General features: G+C 35.1%; 1 protein-coding gene across 11 annotated transcripts; it reads left to right on the top strand.

Moving 5' to 3' along the window:
• The first annotated feature begins 589 nt into the window (after window positions 1-589).
• On the top strand, window positions 590-19082 carry LOC111312499 (uncharacterized). Of its 11 annotated transcripts, none has more exons than XR_016345622.1 (27): window positions 590-945; window positions 1268-1427; window positions 1805-1897; window positions 3249-3348; window positions 3540-3711; window positions 8612-8786; window positions 9161-9289; window positions 9419-10018; window positions 10133-10747; window positions 11816-11884; window positions 12560-12673; window positions 12753-12998; window positions 13299-13346; window positions 13464-13610; window positions 14044-14205; window positions 14293-14355; window positions 15046-15156; window positions 15266-15349; window positions 15424-15471; window positions 15686-15760; window positions 16567-16662; window positions 16929-17009; window positions 17096-17167; window positions 17537-17639; window positions 17770-17853; window positions 17972-18075; window positions 18442-18870. XR_016345622.1 is itself a non-coding variant. In XM_022912806.2 (27 exons), the coding sequence occupies exons 1-27, from the start codon at window positions 740-742 to the stop codon at window positions 18551-18553; spliced, it is 4011 nt and encodes a 1336-aa protein (XP_022768541.1). In that variant the 5' UTR covers window positions 590-739; the 3' UTR covers window positions 18554-19082. The 11 variants fall into 11 exon arrangements, 9 of the variants coding, with proteins under 9 accessions (XP_022768541.1, XP_022768543.1, XP_022768544.1 ...); XR_016345627.1 differs by having other exon boundaries at window positions 1814-1897; window positions 16774-17009; window positions 17595-17639; XM_022912806.2 differs by having other exon boundaries at window positions 17595-17639; window positions 18442-19082.
• The last annotated feature ends 1599 nt before the right edge of the window (window positions 19083-20681 follow it).

The raw sequence follows: 20681 nt of genomic DNA on the forward strand, positions 1-20681 counted from the left end.
CTTTATTTTTTTGAAAATTAACTTCGATTTAATTTAATTTATTAGGTGTGGATGTTTTAATTTTCTTTTCCCATATATTCTTATGAAAGGGGAATATATCTGCTCATAAAATAGGCTAAAATATTAATAAAATCTTTAAATTATTCCACTTTTTTAAATAAATATTTATATTTTTATTGTCTTTAAATAATTTTTTTTGTTATTTATATTTAAATGAACTATTATTTAAAAAAATTTATGTTAAAAATTAATTAGGAACAAACTAAAAAATAAAAATTTATTTTGATATAAATTAGTTATTAAAAATTTATTTGGGTGTAAATTTAAAATTTAGTTGAATACAAAAAATTATAAGAATTTATTTAAAAAAAGTGATAAATTTTGATTTTTTTTTATAAATTTTAACCTGTAAAAAACAATATAAAAGTCGCAATTTACCAAGGGGCGCATGTTAGCAAAAACGCAATGCAAGAAGCCTGCGTTGACCCCATGTCCTTAAGGCGACTTCAAACCCTATGTTCCCCACGAGCCACGACACCCATTTACAAAAAAAAAAAAATCATAATTTTCTAAAATTTTATTTTCTTCTATCTCTGTGGCGTCTAAAAATTTTTGATATACTCCACCCTCCCCTCCAAACCCCTTACCCCTCAAAACCCTAACCCTATGCCCTTCCAACAATTCCCACCCAAAATCGATCAAAATTTTTCAGGGGGAGGCCGAGGCGGAAGTCGAAGCAATGGTCATTGTGGATTCTAGAGACCAAGCCCTTTCTCTCCTCACCGCCGCGAATAACCACGCCGATTTGGCGGTGAAGCTGTCGTCTCTTAAACAGGCCAAGGATATTCTTTCCTCTCTCGATTCATCTTTTGCTGCCGACCTCTTCCCTTACCTCGCTGACCTCCAGCGTTCTCCTTACAGTCTCGTTAGAAAATTTCTTATCGAGTGAGTTTCAAACCCTAATTCTGCTCGTTCTTTATGTTTGTATTAATGTTTTACAATTTTTTATTCTTTTTTTAAATCCTGCCACTACATGCTTAACTGTTTCGATTCTTTGTTTTGACATTAGGCTGATTAATAACCTGCATTTTTCAGTCTGTCGTGTTTTTTGACTTTGTGAAAAATTGGAAATTTTTGTGTTAAATTTATGAATTACTCATCTAATTGCTTAGAAAAGATCGCTTTACTTTGTCCTCTGATAAAGTGTTGCTAGGTTCCCAATATTGTACCTGGAATTTTGTTTTACGTTTTTGTCTATGGTTGGCAGGATAATTGAAGATATTGCATTAAAAGCGATAGATCATTGTTCTATACTAGTACCTGTGTTAGTAGCATTTTTGAGGGATGCTGACTCCGATGTTGTGCGTCAATCTATTGCTTGTGGCAGAAATTTCTTCTGTAACGTTTTGGAAGAAATGGTGTTACAGGTTACTTTCTACCTTTATAAGTAAACATGTAGTCCTAACTTGGATTCTTTTAATGATTTTTTTCCTTTTGCAATAATGTTTTTTGTCTCCTTGCAGAATTTGAGTGCAATGCTTTTAGATTTTGGACACGTTTTTTGAACTATTAAAGATTTCTGCTGGTTTTTGGTTATTGTTTTTCAAGTTATTTTGAGTGTATGGTAGTATGTTTAATCACTTAGTGAATGTGTGCTTTCATTATTAATTTAAATTAACTCCAAAGAAATGATGATAGGATCCCTTTATCTCACATTTTGTATTTTCTTATTCAATTCATCTGTCAAACTATCTGGTTTTCTTATCTACACGTAAAATTGTTCACTTTTTCCTAAAAATTATAGTTTCAGCAGCATGGCAAAGTTGACCGGTGGCTTGAAGAACTATGGACGTGGATGGTTAGGTTCAAGGAAGGCGTGTTTTCCATTGCATTGGAGGTATGTTATATTTACTTTAGCTTTCCAAATTCTAAACTTGTTTGCTAATTTTCAGTGGTTGACGGCATTGTAATATTTTGACCAGGTTAGATACTGTTTGATAAATTGAAATATTAGATGCTGAATTTTTAGTACTGAATTAATTCTATGAAAACTGTTTGGTTTGTTGTTGAAAATTTAAATACTATATAGATTTTGCTTGAGTTTATTGAAAAAAAAATAGTTTAATAGAGATTTTAAATCTACAAGAGTTACAAAAAATGGCATAAAAGAAAATTTAATTAAAACATATGGGCAATATAATGAAATGATAGTTTTTTAAAATATTATTGATAGAATGCATTAAGGTTTTAACTACTTAAAACATTTGGCAGGTTTCAAGTAGAATTTTCAATTAAGTGGTGCCCATAATGAGTAGCCAAACACGGTTGAAACCTTAAATCACTGCAAACTAAAATCAAACAACACTTTTGTTCTGACGGGCTTCATTCATTTAATAAAATATTGGATAAGTCCATTCTTTTTATTTCTGTCTTCCTTTCACTTGGGGAAAGCAGTTGGGTGGCTGGACTTGCAGAAAGGAAGCTTTTATATGAGTAGCTTCTTAAGGTTAGCAATAAGAAACAGTTACTGGAAATTAGTTCTTTTTTAATGTCAATGTTTACAATATAGAGAACCTGTATGTTAGAAAGGTATTTTATTACTATGAGATGTGTGATCAAAATGACAAACCATAAGTTTTTGGGAATTTCTTTCTTAACACTTATTAGGTGAGAGTTGGGCAAATAATTAAATGTTTATTCATGAGGTGGTGATGGATCCATGAGAAAAGTTTTGTGTGCTAAAATTCATATCCTGAGGCATTCCTTATTCGTCTAACTGTCAGCTAGCATCTATAATGCGCATAACTTGGAGCCTTGATGTGAGCAATTGGCTCTTTAAAATTGGTGAAGGAGATTGTGCTTTTGGGATGCAGTTAAAAGGCGAAAAGATTGCTATTCTTGATGTTTTATTATTTGAAGGTTCTGAAAAGCAGGATGAGAAGTCAATTTTGGTCCTTCTAAGAAGGGAAAATATGTTTTGCTGTCTTTTCTTATTTGTTCTCTCCCTTTATTTATTTTCTTTTTCTCGGGGGGTGGGTTGGGGGGGGGGGGCTCTAGTTGTTGGCTTGACTAGTAGTATTTGATGGTTTTTGTATACTCATGTTCATTTCTTTTCCCTCATTTCTGTAACTCTTCTGTAAATTTATTTAGTTGTGTATTGAGAATTACTTAATTTTATAGTTAAAGCACTTGGTATTTACAACTTACTAACCATTTGCAATCCATGTTTCTTTTATTTAAATTTGTAGCCTGGTCCGGTTGGGACAAAGTTGCTGGCGCTGAAATTTTTGGAGACATATGTCTTACTTTTTACAGCTGACAACGTTGATTCTGAAAAATTTGTTGAAGGTATTGCATTCCCATTGTTAAGGCTTCAAAGTTCTCTAGGACATGATTTGGTTTAAGGCCCATACTGCCGTGTTTGACTTTTTGGGTTATTTGTAGGACTTTCAATTTTTTATGTCATTCATGGAACTTCCATATTGATATATTCTAGTGGCTGGTTTCTCTGGAAACTTATTCTTTTAATGTTTCTCTAGTTACCAGAGGAAGTGGATGGACTTTTAATGTATCATGGCTAAGTGGTGGTCATCCTATTTTGGATCCAGTTGCGCTAACAACAGATGCAAACAGGACTCTTTTCGTTTTACTGGACATGTTGCAATCAGCCAATAGTCTCCCTGGCTGTGTAACAATCACTGTTGTCTATTGGTGAGTTTGCTGTCACCATTAGTCAATTGTTTTTATTTATTCTACAGTTTGAGTCTTTTTCTTCTGAATTTATGGTTTTCTTTGTTTTCTTTCTCATTGCAGCATTATTGTGAATACTTCTCACTGCCTAGTTTTTGAAAAAATCTGGAAATGTGGAGTTTAAAATCGTGAGAGGGTCATGAAACTGTACATGATATTGCTAACTATTTTTGATTATTTAGCTTCTTAGATTAGGACATATGATGGTTTGAATGGAATTGCAAAAAAAATTGTTTGTTTGTTTTGGAATTGATAAGCGTCGGTATCAAATCTCAGTTGGTCAATAATGCTGTACAAACTGCCCTTTGTTTTTCCCATTAATGTTAGTGCTGGGAGCTTTATTTGCAGCTTCATTGTGCTTTCCTTTTTATTTTATCTTTTGAGTCCAAAGAGATGTCATTCCCTGTCATATCTGAAGAGCACTTTCAAGCTAGGAAGTGACAGTGTCTTTTAATGCTACTTTTCCATATGCAGACTTATTGATACCATTTACTATCCATACCTGATCAAATAATATTAAATTTTATAATATGGGGACTGCACTGCATTTAGCATTTGCCCTATATTTTACCATCTTTAAAAGTTTTGGAGGGATTGCTGAAGCTTGGAAACAGGTTGTAGTACAAGTTCGACTGCTTGTTTGTGATACCATCGCAGTATGCTGTCCATCTCTCTTTTGTGGAGTTAATGGCCTTGGATACTGCTGCATTGCTGGTTCAGATATTCAGAGTTACAGGGCTAGACAATGTTCACATTTATGCGTACTATGAAGCACTATTGGCCAATGATAGGAATGGTTAAGCGATGGATATAATGGTCAGTCAACTCATGCTGAGAAACTTGGTGATCAGGCAACGCAGTAAACTATTATTAGGGAGACAGTATTATTATTTGGGTTTCTGCTGTATATTTGTACAGCTTAAAATGTGCAAGCTACTTTAAAATGTATTGGTTATTTTACAACAGTTGATGCACATTAAATACTTTAATAATCAAAATTCTTTTTTAACTGGGGATTATCCCGCTAAATCTGCCATGTTTCCAATTTTTGGTTTCAGATTTTGTTATACTTATTGTTGTGATGCTGCATTCTTTTCATGGAGCTAAGTTTGTTGGTTTTATGGTCAACAGTAAGACTTAAGACTACGTTCTCTGCAAGCTCTTCAGCTGTTAGGATATTGGTTTAAATGCCTTTTTCTTGTAATTACTTATCTTGGTAGGTAAGTGATTGACCCTCTTTTGACATGGGTCTTTGGAATGCACTGCACTGTATGGGCACAACTTGTTGCTGTCAAGGAAATCTTTGAGTATAACCAGTGACACTTACCATCATGTCTCAACCTGTTTCTCTCTGCATTTTGGTTACGTGTAAGGGTTTTTCTTTAGGGCAAGTGGTCCTAAGTTATTATCCATGGAGTGGCATTTTTAAGCATTTAAAAAAAATGTTAACAAATAACTCAGAATTTTTGCTTTTTGTTTTCAAATGTACACTTTTTATAGGTTGTCATTGTAAAGGAGGTTTTTTATTTTTCAAAAGGGAGAGTGCATCATAATCATTTTTGTACCATTATTGTCAAAACTACCGAATTTCCTCTTAGCTTTAATCTTAGCAATTTTTTCTTTCTTCATATCACTTTAATCTCCAACCTTTTATCATATAGATGAAAAATGTATTATGTTTATTCACAACTTAACAATATAATAGGTTTTTTTTTGCCAGAAACAAAGAGAATTAGAAGAGATTTCAGAATTTGAAAGATAACCCTCAATCTTGTTACTTGCAAGCTTGTTTTAAAATTGTTCAAAATTTTTGTTGGATGAGATGGTGTGTACTTCCGGCTTGTTCATAGGTCCATTGCTACTAATATCCAGTTTATTTGTTTGGGCATGTAAATACTTGTATTGCTAGATCCAAGTGCAGTGAAGTTTTCAGGTTGCACCATCTTTTGTATGTTGAGCAGGTTTGCATGCATGTTTGGTGGCTATGTGATAAGTGCATTCACTATTTTGTTTTCTTAAAGGATAGCATCTTTAAATTGAGATCCTAATTGTTTACATTATGGGATACATAGCAGGTGGGAAAGATGGGTGATATTGTGTTATATATTGAATAGCTGGTGGACCTAACTGTCCAGAATGATCAAGAATAAACAGGCTTTGAAATGGTCAAAGAAACTTTTTTGCACTTTTAAAGCCTTTATTAGAATAAATATTTTGTTTATAAGTAGCAAATACTAAGCTTTACTTCAAATGTTAGAAAATATTATATGCCAAAAAGATAAAATACCTTGAACTGTCTGTCAAATCTGTTGGATTGTAATTTATTGACAATATTGAGCATGGTATGTACTTAGGTTCTATGATATACTTAGACATGAACTTGAAAATTCTTGAAAATTCTTGAAGGCATCTTATTGCAGTTTCAACATGGAAATAATTTAGATTTTTTTATGATGGTTGGAACCATAAGGAACTTTGAGTGATACATTTGAAAGAAGGTTTATAAAAGATACTTATTTATGTGATGTTGCATCTGTTGGTTGGTCTTTGTTTGTGCTGAAGTCTTCTGTGTATTGATTGGCTACATAGAACAGGTTTTGTTGGTAGATATGCGTAGGGGCTATATGGGAAACTTTTTTAGTAAGTTAAAGGTTATTTCGTCAGGGTTTCAGTGGTTGCATCCACTGAGGCACCTTCTTTCTGGGAAATCAGAGTAAAACCTAACATTTTATGATTTCTTGGTATACTTTTTTGTGTGACGCCCTTGAGGCTGTAGATGCAAGGGTTGGCTGCATGCCTGCTGATATTGTGATGCATGACCAAATACCTCCTTTAGTTGCATTGCAGGTTAATTTCCTCTAGTTATCAGTAAAACTGGAGGCTAATATGCCATGAAAAAATTTTGCTTCCAATGTTGCCAGTAGAATGTATTATTTTCCTTTTTTTTTTTTTTCTCTCCAATACTTTTACTGGATTGTAATTCTTGTCATCTGTTGGATTTGGGGTAATAATAACATTTTATTTTCCATAATATGTTATGTGTGTATGTTTCAACAATGCTGACCTGAACTCCTTTGGTTGACTTCTATTTTAGTTGATGTCTCTGTATATTAACTTGAATGTATGTTTTATGTAGCTTAAAATAACCATGAAGTTATAGTGTTCAAGTCTGAAGTTGCTTGAGTTTAATGATGTTTTAAAGGGCATTCCATTTGAGTATTTCTGTGGGGAAATGATTTTAACAGTTGGCAACAAAGTGACTGCTTTATGTGCCATCAAGATCATGAGTTAAAAGAGTGATGAATATGCTTTTAGACATAACTTGACCTCTTTGATATCTTAACTGTGTTCTTGAAATGCAAGGCTTGTTGAATACGGGAACTAATCTCAATAGCATGTTATTGGGAGTCAATCATTTCATAATTAGGGGAGATTTATATTTTATTATTTTTACTTCTGATTAGGGTTGAGTTGTTCAAGGATTTACTCTTTTGATTCACCACGTGTGGCCATTCTTTATTGGTTTGTTAACAAATATAAAGGAGTAAAGAAAGCATAAGGAAGAAGGCCTCTCTCTGTCCTTTTCCCTGGTTATGCATATGATGTTCCTTTTGGGCATTTATGAGGCAGATTTCATTAATAAAATTGTATCTTAACCTGCCTAGTCAGAGCATGTTCAATTTGGACTATTGGTTGACATCTCTGGTTGAGAATCTAGAAATATATACTGAAAAAACCTAAAATGGCTTAATTCTTTTAAATCCATCGTTCTTGGAGTTTATTATTAAAAAGGGTGTTTTGTGTGGAAGCACTTAGAGTAACAGTGATCAAATGGATGATGGAGGTTGCTATGATAACAGTGATATTGACAATCGACCGTAAGAGATGTTGGGAGGGCAATGGTGTTTGGTTGGTACATGTTCTTTGCTGGTGGTGTTGGTTGGTACACTCCACGGTCAAGTATTTGCTGTCACAGGCTTTCTATGCTTTATTTCTGTCTATTATCGATGACAGTTCAAATACAATTCTAAAGAAATGTTTGCTCTGCTGATGTAATGTGGATGAATGCGGGGAATTAGCTTGATCTATAGAGAGCTTTATTGGAAAGTATTGGAAACAGTCAGTAGAAAGCTTGGTTTTGCTGCAGTGGTTTATCAGAGCAAATTATAAAATGTGGGAGACAGGGAGCTTTGAAATAAATAGTTGATTTCAGGGAAACGTTATTTATCTCTTGCACGAAAGCTAGTGATTAAAACAGATATTTATGTCAATAATGGATGGTTAACCTAGGGTTTTTTCTCTTCTTTGTTGCGAAGGTCTCTGTATACTTATTGTAGTCCTTTCTTAGTTATCTTGTTCTGGAGTTACAATGTGTTGCTTTATTTTTCTGCCGTTCTTACTGTGTGCAATTGCTTTTCTGGTTTCCTTTGGGCTTGGGTACGTCTGATTACATTCTTCTTAAAAGCTCTGTGAGCGATAGAGAAAAGGAGGGGGGGGGGGGGGGGAGAGGAGAGGGGTTATTAGCTAAATTATGGTTCTACCAAAGTGGGGCTTCTAAGATTAGTGAATTGGAAATGATCTTCCTCTTAATTGTTCTATGGTGCTACTCTTACCCTCGATATTGGTATTAGAAGCTAACCTTGACCTGGACTTGTGACCAGTTGCCACATTTAACAAGATGTCTCAAATATTAACTCTATGTTTTTTTTCTTTTTTTATTGTCTAGAAATAGCTATAGATCTCACCTATTACATTTTTCATTCTTTTATTTGTTTGGTTGAGGAATTTGAATTCTTTTTCCACTGCTAGAGCTACTATTATTATTGTTTTTCTACAACTAATCCCCTTTTTTGTTTGACAGTCTAGCTGCCATAGCAAGGAAGAGACCCCTCCACTATGGTACTGTTCTGTCTTCACTGCTCGATTTTAATGCAAACTTTGAGACAATGAGGGGATTGCATAATGCCAATATTCAGTATTCCTTGAGAACTGCATTTTTGGGATTCCTGAGATGTACTTATCCAGCTATTGTAGAGGTAATTTTTTTAGAAACTTTGGACAATGCAGATACCAATTACATGAGCAAATTATATTTTTAGTAATTAATTTTTTATTTATATTATACAAATCACTAAGAATTTGGCAGCTGAATTTCAATGTTTTCTAATACTTTAGGTTTTTTAATTATCTTTACTATCCTCTCACTAAATGACTGATTGCTTTATTGGTGGAATTATTATTCAAAGGCCAAAAGGCCAATGGAAATATGTATTACAAAGGTTTTGTTGACAACTCCTGGCTTGTTGAATGTAAAAATGAAACTTATGCATGTAAGGCCAGTAATTATGAACTTTAGCGGTTGTTCAGTGCTCTTGTACCTGACAAGTTGGGCATTATTTTTTATGATCAGTCAAGAGACAGATTGCTTAGAGTTCTACGAGCAATGAATGCTGGGGATGCTGCTGATCAGGTCATCAGACAGGTTGAAAAGATGATAAAAAATAGTGAGCGTTCTTCACGGGAAACTCAGTCAGGCAGGGTAATGATCTTTTTGAAAAACTGTTTAGTACATTATAGTAGTAATAAGTTTCTGTGAGTGGTAAGAAGTACATGATAGTACTTGGTAGCTTTTACCAGTTTCTCATGTCAAATAAAATGTGTTTGACAGGATGATCAATCGTCAAGCCAAGCATATGTTTTAGGGGACTTGTCAAAGAAAAGATCTATGCCTCAGGATAATGAAGAACTAACAAATAGTTTCGAGATTGTGTCCAAGCGAATTCGCTCTGGTCCCAATTCCCACTCAATGTCACCCACTCAAATAAATGATTCTGGGCAGGATATTGCTTCTGTTAATGGCCTGTCTCCTAATCTGCCTCTTTCGGATGGTAATTTAACTCCTGTTGAGCAAATGATTGCAATGATTGGTGCTTTACTTGCTGAAGGAGAAAGAGGTGCTGAATCTCTTGAAATTCTTATTTCAAAAATTCATCCTGATCTACTGGCTGATATTGTCATCACAAATATGAGGCACTTGCCTAAAAGTCCTCCTTCATTAACAAGGCTTGGGGCATTGCCTATAACTCAACAAGCCATTTATGTAAATAGTCCAACTCAAGCTGTGCCACCTCCTGCTCCAAATTCTCTGCACCCTCCTGTTTCCACAGCACAATTGCCCTTTAGTTCAGCTGCCACAACCAGCTCATCAATATCGAATACATCCGCTGCCAATAATTCTCCTGCAGATGCCAAACGTGACCCAAGAAGGGTAACCACATTTGTCTGTCATCATTTGTTGCTTTTTAAAATATTAACCTTTCCTAGTTTTAGGATTTTTTATAATTCCACTTAGTGAGATGGAAGTTAACACTAACGTTTTCAGGATCCCCGTCGCCTAGATCCACGACGGGCTGCTGTATCTGTTGGAGTGCCATCTCCACCTGTTCTGGAGGAGGATACTGGCACTGCAATGGCTGAGTTTGATGGTTCTATTTCTAGCAAGCCTCTTTCAGTGCCAGTTGTTGAAAATCCTCCTGTGCATTCAATGTCTAACATCCGAAGTGATGATAAGATGGTAGAAGGTCCAATGGTTTCTGGTGTTCAGCAACCAGCTCCTGAAGGGGATGTTCTGGGTGGTGCGGAAGACATTGTTCCCATGCTAGAGGTCAAGGCTTCTTCCAATCCTGCACTTTCTCCATCTCATATGGTTGATGAAGATTCAGCTGAAATGAAGGCAGATGCTAAGGTGAAATATGAGACTGATGCATCATCTTTTCCAGAGTCTGATCAGAATTTCCCGGCTTCTATAAGCATATCGTCTTTGGATGAAACTGGTCAGGATTTACCTGTGTTACCACTATATGTTGAGCTAACTGAAGAGCAGAAAAGAAATGTGAGAAAATCAGCAGTTCAGCAGATCGCTGAATCATACCTGCATCTTCATTGGTCAGACGGTAACCAAATGCACATGGCATTACTTGCTCGGCTGGTTGGTCAGGTAACAGGCTATATATTCTGGTTTGTCTCTCTTCTCTGAATGTTTGCTGCTGCTGCTCTCTCTCTCTCTCTCTCTGTGACTTACCATTGTACTGTTTTTAGTCTTGAAGTTTGTTATTTTGCAAACTGCTAATGCTTTCTTAAAATCAGTATACAGTATACATACTGCATAATGTCTGGATGGCAAATTATCATAATAGATTTAGATTTTTATATAAAGGCAGAAAGTTTGTTCTGTCCACCTGCTTGAGTTGTGTGCCCAAACCCTCTCCCTTCACCATCTAAAATTACTTGAGAAGAGAGACAAGCACCTAGTTTAGAGGGAGTGAGATTCAACTATTAAATAGATAGCGTGCCAAAGGTTCTGTGGATAGCAGTCTGCCTCAAAGGCCAATAGGTTGATGGCAGCTTTTATAGTATAAACTTTTCCATTTTTTTAATGTACTGTAGTTGAAGTGCTTCATGAATATGCTGTTCACTTTGCACTGTTTATTGACCACTATTAACATAGGACAGGTTTGAGGTAGATCTACCTGTATTACTTTTTTTCTGGAATAAACTACTAGTGTGTTTTCATATGAATAGATTCAAGAAAATAAGGGATTCTTAGGCTTATGGTTATGGATAACATGGGTTTGATTTGATCAAGTTATAACGGGAAAAGAATGACAGATCTGTGTCTCAGTAACCTGAAATAAATTAATTTCATGGATCAAAAGCCTTCTAAAGATGTGCACCTTTGTCCCAAAGTGAAACTATTAGTTTCCTTTCAGGGATATCCTGAAGTAATGTCCTCCGTTTCTGGATGTGCTAACATTCTTCTTTTTTTTCCCATATCCCAAATTGATATTCCCATGCCCTAGACTTGACTATTTACTAAAATGCTCCTACATTGAAAGTTGTGCTCTTGAAAACTCACTACATTGCATAACTATGAATAACATCTACAATTATGTTGGATGATTTGACAAATTTCAGATCTGTAGACTAATAGCATTCAGTGCTATGTTTTATTAAGTGCCTATGCCAAATGACATATACAAAATCACGTGGTTATGTTTCCTTTCAGATTGATGCTGATGATGACATTGTTGTCATGTTGGGAAAACAAATTGTTGTGGATTATCAACAACAAAAGGTATTCAAGTTGTTATTTGTTACTTCTTTTGTGCTTTTGGTTTTGTCCTTTATCTTCCTTTTGTTTTGTTCTACATTTTTTAAATTTACTAGAGGGTGGTATAATAGCTTGAAAAGTATCTCTCTGTCACACACACACATAATCAGCTGTGTAGTTCTGTTTATCACATGATTTACATTTTGTTTGATCAATTTTGGTGTTATGCTTCTTTGGTGTCTGGGACCCGGTATTTTGTTTGGCCAGATAGTTTGCTTTGTATTAATTTTACAGTGTGCTAATCCTACTAATCTATTCTGGTTTGATGGCTGTTGCTTGTTTCTTGTTTGATTGTCTGTGTAGTCTTTGTGCCTCTGGTCTTCATTACCTCCACTTGATTTTTTTTCTTGTTTATTTGTTGGTCTAGAAGGAAAGTGTGAAACCAATCTTCTTGTTTATTCAATTTATTTTCTTGATGGATCTCAATACCTACTATAGTGGATGTTATCCATGTTTAGTACTAATTTCAAGGATTGTTGTTTTGACATTCAAATATAGTGGTTCTAGGCTGTTTGTCTTGGTCCAATGAGCTTATGGGGCTCAATAGATCCTGAAATTATATTACATATCTGTTTTTTACATATTGATTCTTCCTTTTCAAACTTTTGTAACATAATGTTATATTGTGATGTTTGTCAGGGTCACGAGATTGTATTGCAAGTTCTCTACCATCTATATTCTCTCACCGTTTCAAATTCCATTGATAACTCTTCATATTCTGCTGTGCTTTATGAAAAATTTCTCCTGGCAGTGGTAAGCTCTTATTTAAGTGACCCAACCTTGTAATCATTTTTTCCTGAGTAATGGATTTATCTAATATACTTTGCTTCAGGTCAAATCTTTGCTGGAAGCTTTTCCAGCCTCAGACAAGTCAGTTAGCAGACTTCTTGGTGAAGTTCCATTTCTGCCTGACTCTGCGTTGAAACTGTTAGATGATCTCTGCTATTCTGATGTGTTTGATGTTACTGGGAAAGAGATTCGTGATGCTGAGCGTGTGACACAGGGCCTTGGTGTGGTGTGGAGTTTAATTTTGGGACGTCCAAATAATCGTCAAGTCTGCTTAGGTATAGCATTGAAGGTAAGTTGGCCAAGACAAAAGTTTAGTAACAAAATGTTCATTGGTTATATGCTTTAATCTACATTTGTTGAATGCCTGTCTTATTCTCCCTTATTATTGTTGAAGTTTACCTGTGGGACAGTAGGAGGGTCCACACTTGCATGACAAATATCATTCCAGATTTTCTAGGCTATAATTTTCCACATGGAGTGGTGAAGCATCATAGAATGCATTTAGTCCCACTTCAGTTGTGTTTCTGTTCATGATTTATATTTTCTTTTTGTTGCTTTCTTATATTTGTTACTCATACCCTGATGGCAGTGTGCCGTTCATTCTCAAGATGACATTCGAGGCAAAGCTATCCGGCTGGTAAGAGAACTTCCTTGATAATAACATCCTGTGTTGCTGCTATCAAGCCTTTCAAGATTTTGGCTTTCTATTGCTAAGATGAGTCCTTTCTCAGTTTTCTAAGTTTGTATTGCTCAGGTAGCAAACAAACTTTATCAGCTGAGCTACATATCCGGGGAAATTGAGCAATTTGCAACAAATATGTTGCTGTCTGCTGTGGATCAACATGCTGCAGGTGCAGTGCTTTTAAAGTCTGGATCCATTGATGAAAGAGACGAAAGGGAGGTTAGGGATATGTTCTAAAAGCCCCTTCTTGTTTACTTTTCCAAGTGTGCCAAACTTCAATATTTAGCTGGTGCCTGATAAGGATATTATGACCATTATGTAGTATTTGTGAGATAAAAGTTGGATTAGTATATTAGGGCTTTTGATGGTGTTTGGTGCATAAGTTATTAGCAATTTTTGTTGTTTATTTTCAAGGTTTAAAAACTGCATGGACTGTATTGTGCTTTTGCTGCCAAGTTCTATTTTATGAGTTCTCTTGCGTGCCTCGTCCTGAGAATCTGAGCCATCTTTTAGCATATATCATCTTTGTTAGTCTAGTACAAGGACCTGCTCAACCTACATTTCTGCATGTCCTGGTTCATAAAAATGTGTACTTTTGGCCAGTCTTAAATTTGTTATCTCTACTTAATTTTTCTTGCTGAAAATTCCTTAGGTTGGAAGCAGGGACACATCTACTAGTGGCTCCCAACTTTTAGAGCCCAGAGCTTCTGAAATTGACTCCATGAATACAGAATCAACAAGTAATAGTGCTTCAGTAGTGTCTTTTCCTGAAGCTCAGAGACTCATTTCTCTGTTTTTTGCTTTATGCACAAAGGTTTGCTTCTGTTGACTGTTTCTTTCTGTCTTTTTACATCTGTTTGTGGTGTGTGTCTGTGTAATGTTAATGTATTTTTTTTTTCAGAAGCCTAGTCTTCTTCAACTTTCATTTGATATTTATGGGCGAGCACCAAAAATTGTAAAGCAGGTATCTCTCGTCTGTTTCCACATTGTTCATCATTTAATTATTAGGAACTGATTAGATTAGGCTGCTTGTCCATGTAATCTGTTCTCCGGTGGATGGGAGGTTTATTTAGCTTCACTGAAAATATTGCATGATTTTGTAACTTCTCACCTGATCCTGTGATAGTAATATAGTAACAGCATTTGTTACCCGCATAAGTTGTAGTGTGACTTGGTCTTTGGTTGTTAATCAAGACTGAGTTTAATTTAGGTCAAGTTATCATGAAGTTCAATCTTTTTGTTTTTGGTCCTTGGTTGGTGCCAGTTTTACCTTACCTCCTTGTTGAATGTAAGCCCAGCTGAGTGAAATTGTAGGGTTCAATGTGAAATTCTCTTTTCTTTCAATACATAACTGTGAAATTTTGTGAGAATCAATGACTGCCTTTAAACCTTCATATGGGAAGTGTAAACCATAAATACTTGCCAATCCATATGTCTAGTTATATAAGAAACTTGGGAGATTCTGCCAGATTCTGTCTAGATTGGTCACTTGCTCCATTAAACCTTCATGGATATAGGATACTTTCTTTACAGAGAAACAATGTTCTGGTTGAATAATTGAACTTTCTTTTCAGCAATGTTGTTACTTTATTTCATCATAAATATAACCGTTAGTGATACCTTCATTTGTTCTCGTTATTTGTTAATGGTGCAGGCTTTTCATCGCCATATCCCTATTGTAATAAGAGCCTTAGGTCAGTCTTATTCCCAGTTGCTCCTAATAATATCTGACCCGCCACAAGGAAGTGAAAATCTTTTGACACTGGTAGGCCCTCTATCTCCATTTCCATTGTGAAAATCTATTTCAGCTTTGGAACTCTGTTTCTTTTGTTTATTCTTGAATGACACTGATAGTGGTTTTGTTTTCTGGCAAGGTGCTGCAAATACTGACTCAAGAGACAACTCCTTCTCCTGATTTAGTAGCTACTGTGAAGCATTTATATGAAACTAAGCTGAAGGTTTCTATCCTACTGTCTTTCCTATTATTATATTTCTGCCACATGAACCCTTGCTTATGACTGTTTACTTGCAGGATGCTACCATCCTTATTCCAATGTTATCATCGCTTTCCAAGAATGAGGTTTGTTCTGAGTTTTCCTCTTTTTCTTTCTTTGTTTAATCACTTAGCATGACTGTGTATGAGCATTTCAAACATAAAGAAAAGATGAATTATTAGTGGTGTTGATCTGATTTCATATTACACTTCCGTGAAATGACTCCTACTTTCAGCTAAATAGCTTAAAATTGAAAAAGTGGCATTGTTCAAGTTGACTATAATCATTAACTTTTCTCAGGTGTTACCTATTTTCCCTCGGCTTGTTGACCTTCCATTGGAAAAGTTCCAGCTTGCACTGGCTCACATATTACAGGTAAATGTGGATGCTCTATTTTTGCAATTATTTTAATTTCTTTTTTGCTTAATTGTGATAATGTTTTTCCTTATTAGTCATTTTCCCCTTGTAGACACAAATTGTTAGGACATGTCAGGTCTGTGTGTTTGTGTACTCTTTCAAGTAACTTCATATTACTATGTCATTTTATAATTCTTAAGGAAGAAACAATGCACTTTTAAAAACAACAAATCTTGAAGATAGTGATTTTAGCATCTTGAGTTTAATTTCTTCCTTCACCAAGATTTGTTTATAGGACCTTAATTATTATTTGGTTTGTGAAATCATCATCTGAAAATAATCATACTTGTGCATTTTCATTACATGAAGCTGGAGCTTTATGTGCAACTCCAATGTTGGTTTTAGTTTGTTCTCCTTGGGAAAGTGAACTTACTTTCAAAACTTAGGTCCCTTGTGGTTGCACTTTTTCTAAGAGGTTTTATATTTCCCTTTTCATTTCTCAAATTTTACTATAGAAAATTACATTATATTTGGTTAAGAACAAGTAAACAAATGACAATACTGAAACATGATAGATGTGCCTTAAAGGGAACCTATCCGCAAAAGTTAGTTTTTAAGTTCAAAATTTTCAGCAATATTTGTTGCATCTGAATCCAGACATTACTTTTTCCTTTCTTTTTCTATCCGAAGCAAAAGAGCTGGTAAAAGTATCCATCAAGTTGAGTCCTAATTTATGTTTATTTTTTAAGTCTTAAGAGTTAAAATGTTGATTTGTAGAAAGACATTGTAATTCAAGGTTTTTCTTTGGTTCTTGGTTCTTACAGGGTTCAGCTCATACTGGACCTGCCTTGACCCCTGCCGAAGTGTTGGTTGCCATCCATGACATCATTCCTGAAAAAGGTGGCCCTCCACTCAAAAAGGTATGTTGTTTCTCCAACTGGATCTGAGGTTTTTCTAATCAAATAGACTTATTCCCTCCTGATTGACTGGCTCTATTAATGATATTTTGTACCCCACGTGTGCATAAACAGATTAATTTCATACTTAACCAAATAGATGGAATACAACTTTGGACCACTACACTCTGCAAAGCATTGTTCATTTTGAGGATTCATGGATGCTTGTATTTTTTTCTACACTGTTCCCGTAGTTAATATTTCTGTATGGTTCTTTAAAAATTTTCCAGATAACAGATGCTTGCTCAGCTTGTTTTGAACAGCGCACGGTTTTCACACAGCAGGTCTTAGCAAAGGCCTTGAATCAGATGGTATGTATATGCACTTTGTTATCTGGGGTTCATACCTTTCTTTTATATATTTGTAGTAATGTTTTCCTTTCCTTGATAAAACTCAGGTTGATCAGATCCCCCTTCCTCTACTTTTCATGAGAACAGTTATTCAGGCAATTGATGCTTTTCCTACCCTGGTAAGTCTTAATATTATTCAGTTCATTCTCATTTTGGTTCTAAATCATGTCCACTTCCTAGTAAAAAGTTGTCTGGCAGTTTCAATCTGCTTTTGAATGTTTGTGCAAGTTCAACCTTCTTGACCTGATAAAAAAAAAAAATACCATATTTTAACGTTGTTATCTGTTATTGAATCATTTGCTACAAACTTCTGGCTGAGCCTCTTTGAGATTCACAATTCCAAAACTGAGCATGACTGCATGATCAAGTTTTTTGTGTTGATTTTGTTAGCTTTTCTTTTCATTGTGTGAATAAGGGTTTATTGAATAGAATTTTTTATTTTTTTACGCTGAAAAGCCATTGCTAATGCATGTCATCCATGAAATCAGAGAATGATACAAAGATTGACCCAATGATTTTCTGAGCCCTATTACGTGTTGTATCCAGGTTGATTTTGTCATGGAAATCCTATCCAAACTTGTGAGTAAACAGGTCAGTAACGAAACCTATCATTTGCCTTGTAAGGTTTAGAAACCAGAACTGCACAATCACGCTGGTTTAGTTTATTAATAGGATTGCCAGAGGGGGGGCAACTGATATTCTGTCTGTTTGTTGAGTGTAGGTCTGGAGAATGCCAAAGTTGTGGGTTGGGTTCTTGAAGTGTGTGGCTCAGACACAACCACATTCTTTTCCTGTATTGTTACAGGTAACGCAGGATCTACTACATATAAGCTCCCCTTTTCCCAAGTGCATAAGGATATCCTGTGGCTCTGTGGTCATTATGTTTAGGTTTACACCTCTCTTTTCCTGTTTGGTAATTGCAGTTACCCCCGCCACAGCTTGAAAGTGCACTGAATAAATATGGTAGTCTCAGAAGTTCCCTAGCTGCCTATGCAAGCCAACCGACCACAAAAGGTTCACTGCCTAGGTACAGTTCTGTAGATTCTAATTGGGAACCTTCGCTGTGTCAAAAACTGGAAAAGAAAATGAAAGAAAATACTGGTTTCTACTCTTTTTCTTCTTTTTGGTTCAACTAGTAATTTCATAGATCTTTCTGAATGCTTATATTTTGCGTTAGTGCAATTACTATTAACAAGGCATTGTGAACAAATAATTGGATCATAAGATGCTTTCACCTAAATACTATTGGGAGAATTCATGATGTATCGTGTTCCTGAACCAATTTGCATTTAGTTCAAGCTTTCATTAGATTTGTTGGTATTTAGTTCAAGTTTTTCGTATTTATTTGATTTTTTGTGGTACTCGTTAACCATTTGCTTATACATTTTGGCAGGTCAACACTTGCTGTTCTTGGTCTTGCAAATGATTCACATATGCAGCAACCACATCTGTCAACCTTGCATCCTACAGACAATTCTTCAGTTCAGGGAGCAACTCTGACATGATAATTCAAAGCTGTTCAGATTTTAAAAATTGACCAGCTGCACCTCAAGCACTTAACGTGGATTTGATCACCAAGTCAGTCCCCATGCAAGGGTTTGATTCACCAAGGAATGTAAGAATGGGTGTATCATATGACCGTGGTTCAATCCGTTTATGACAACTCTGATAACTAGTTGCTCATGATACAGCATTTCTAGCAAGGGGAGTCACCATTCAAGAGGATATGTCCCTTCCCTCCACTTGCTTTGAAAATTGTACCATAGCTTCCTTCACATTAGTCCTATTTCTTCTTTGAAAATTTGAGAATACCTTCCCCCAATTTTCTGGCATATGTAATTAACGTGTATTATATTGGGGTTGATAGACCTCCAACGCGCATAGGGTCATAATCGGTGGTTCCCTTGTTTCGGCCTGGGGACCCTGTATTCTCAATAACAATGAATCTTAGGTTGAGCTCGATTTTAAAGGAAAAATGAATGTCAAAACGTCAATTGGCTCAAGCCTAGTAATATAAAGGGATAAGTTGTCATATTCTCCTCGGGGAAGTATTCAAATAATATTTTTTATTTGAGACGGTAAGAGACTGGGAAACAGAAATCCAATTTTTCACTAACAAACTAGTCGGCAGAAGTGTTCATAATTTTATTTTGACAGGTAAACCTGTCCTCATGTTAGCTTCTCTGTCTTTTCCGTTGTGTATGAATGAAACTTTGTTCAGTCAATGGCAGTAAATTTGGTAGGCCATAAAATTTTATCCGATCACATCTCTCCTCTTCATCAAATGAGGAAAATATCGATGAAATAATTCTGTTTTACGGGACAATACTCCAAAATTTCGAGGAAACTGCAACTTGATTATGTTCTTTACAACCATGTGCCGTACAAGCCATCTGAACCCTGAAATATTTGAAATTGAATGGGGAAAATATGCGAATTGGTTTCCAGCAAACAAGCTTATGTATTTTGTAACAAGAACATTTCCGTTCTCCAAGAAAAAATAATTAACAGTGTCGGCAGTGTGAACATAATGGAAATAATAAATCGCTTTCTTTCTCCAATATAGTAGAACAGATGTCAACATGCAAGACCTCTTCAACCATCCCAATTTCTTAAGGATGAGTCCAACTTGCGGAAGAAAACTGTTAAAAAAATGGGTCCAGCCCAATACAATTGATTTTGGATCAAGTAAATGCTGTTATTTGGTCTTTTTTTTTTTTTACACAGAATCTTAATTGCTTAATAAAAAAAAAATGAGATTATTTTAAGGTGATATCGCAAATCAAGAAGAAAAAAAAAGTTAGGAAAAGCAAAAAGAAAAAAGAAAAGAGAGAGTTGGTATAACAAAAGTCGATCCATTATTCGATTGAGCTAAAATTTTATCAACATATTTATGATTTAGAGTTCTACATTTTGAACGGTAAAGATCGGATTTGAAGCTCTCTAAAAATAAATCCATGGTATATTTGTTGAGTTACCTATTTGATAAGATTTTTTCGATTGTCTCTTTAGTTGTTGATTAACTCTAGTTTTAGCTAAAGAAGAACTTTGTATATCCATTATTTGATAGTGAAAATTTTTTTAGTGATCCGTAATTTTTTCGTCTACACTGGAAGGTTTTTCACGTAAATTTTGGTTTGCTTTATTTTTTCTGTATTTTTTATTATTGATTATTGTCTATTGCTATGGGTTTATTACGATATATTACTTCTGTATTATTGTAATTATTGCTTCAGGTGCAACAATTGGTATCAGAGCAATGATTATTTTGAGACATCGATACAGAAACAACCCAAGACAGAAGTAAATTTTATTTGAGATCATGAAGGGTGATACAGGTTTCATGATAAAATTGACAGCATCGAATTATTCAATTTGGAAGCATATGATGAAAATTTTTTTGGTGATCCGTGATTTTTTTCTCTACACTTAAGCGTTTTTCACGTAAATCTTAGTGTGCTTTATTTTTTTTATATTTTTTATTATTGATTGTTGTCTATTGCTATGAGTTTATTGCGATATATTGCTTCTGTATTGTTATGATTATTGCTTCAGGCTCAATAATTGGTATCAGAGCGAGAGTTATTTTAAGATATTGATACAGAAGTAACCCAAGACAGAAGTAAATTCTGT

Source organism: Durio zibethinus, chromosome 1 (genome assembly GCF_047325235.1).
Source record: "Durio zibethinus cultivar Kanyao isolate XHJ-2024 chromosome 1, ASM4732523v1, whole genome shotgun sequence".
Taxonomy (NCBI): Eukaryota; Viridiplantae; Streptophyta; class Magnoliopsida; order Malvales; family Malvaceae; genus Durio; species Durio zibethinus.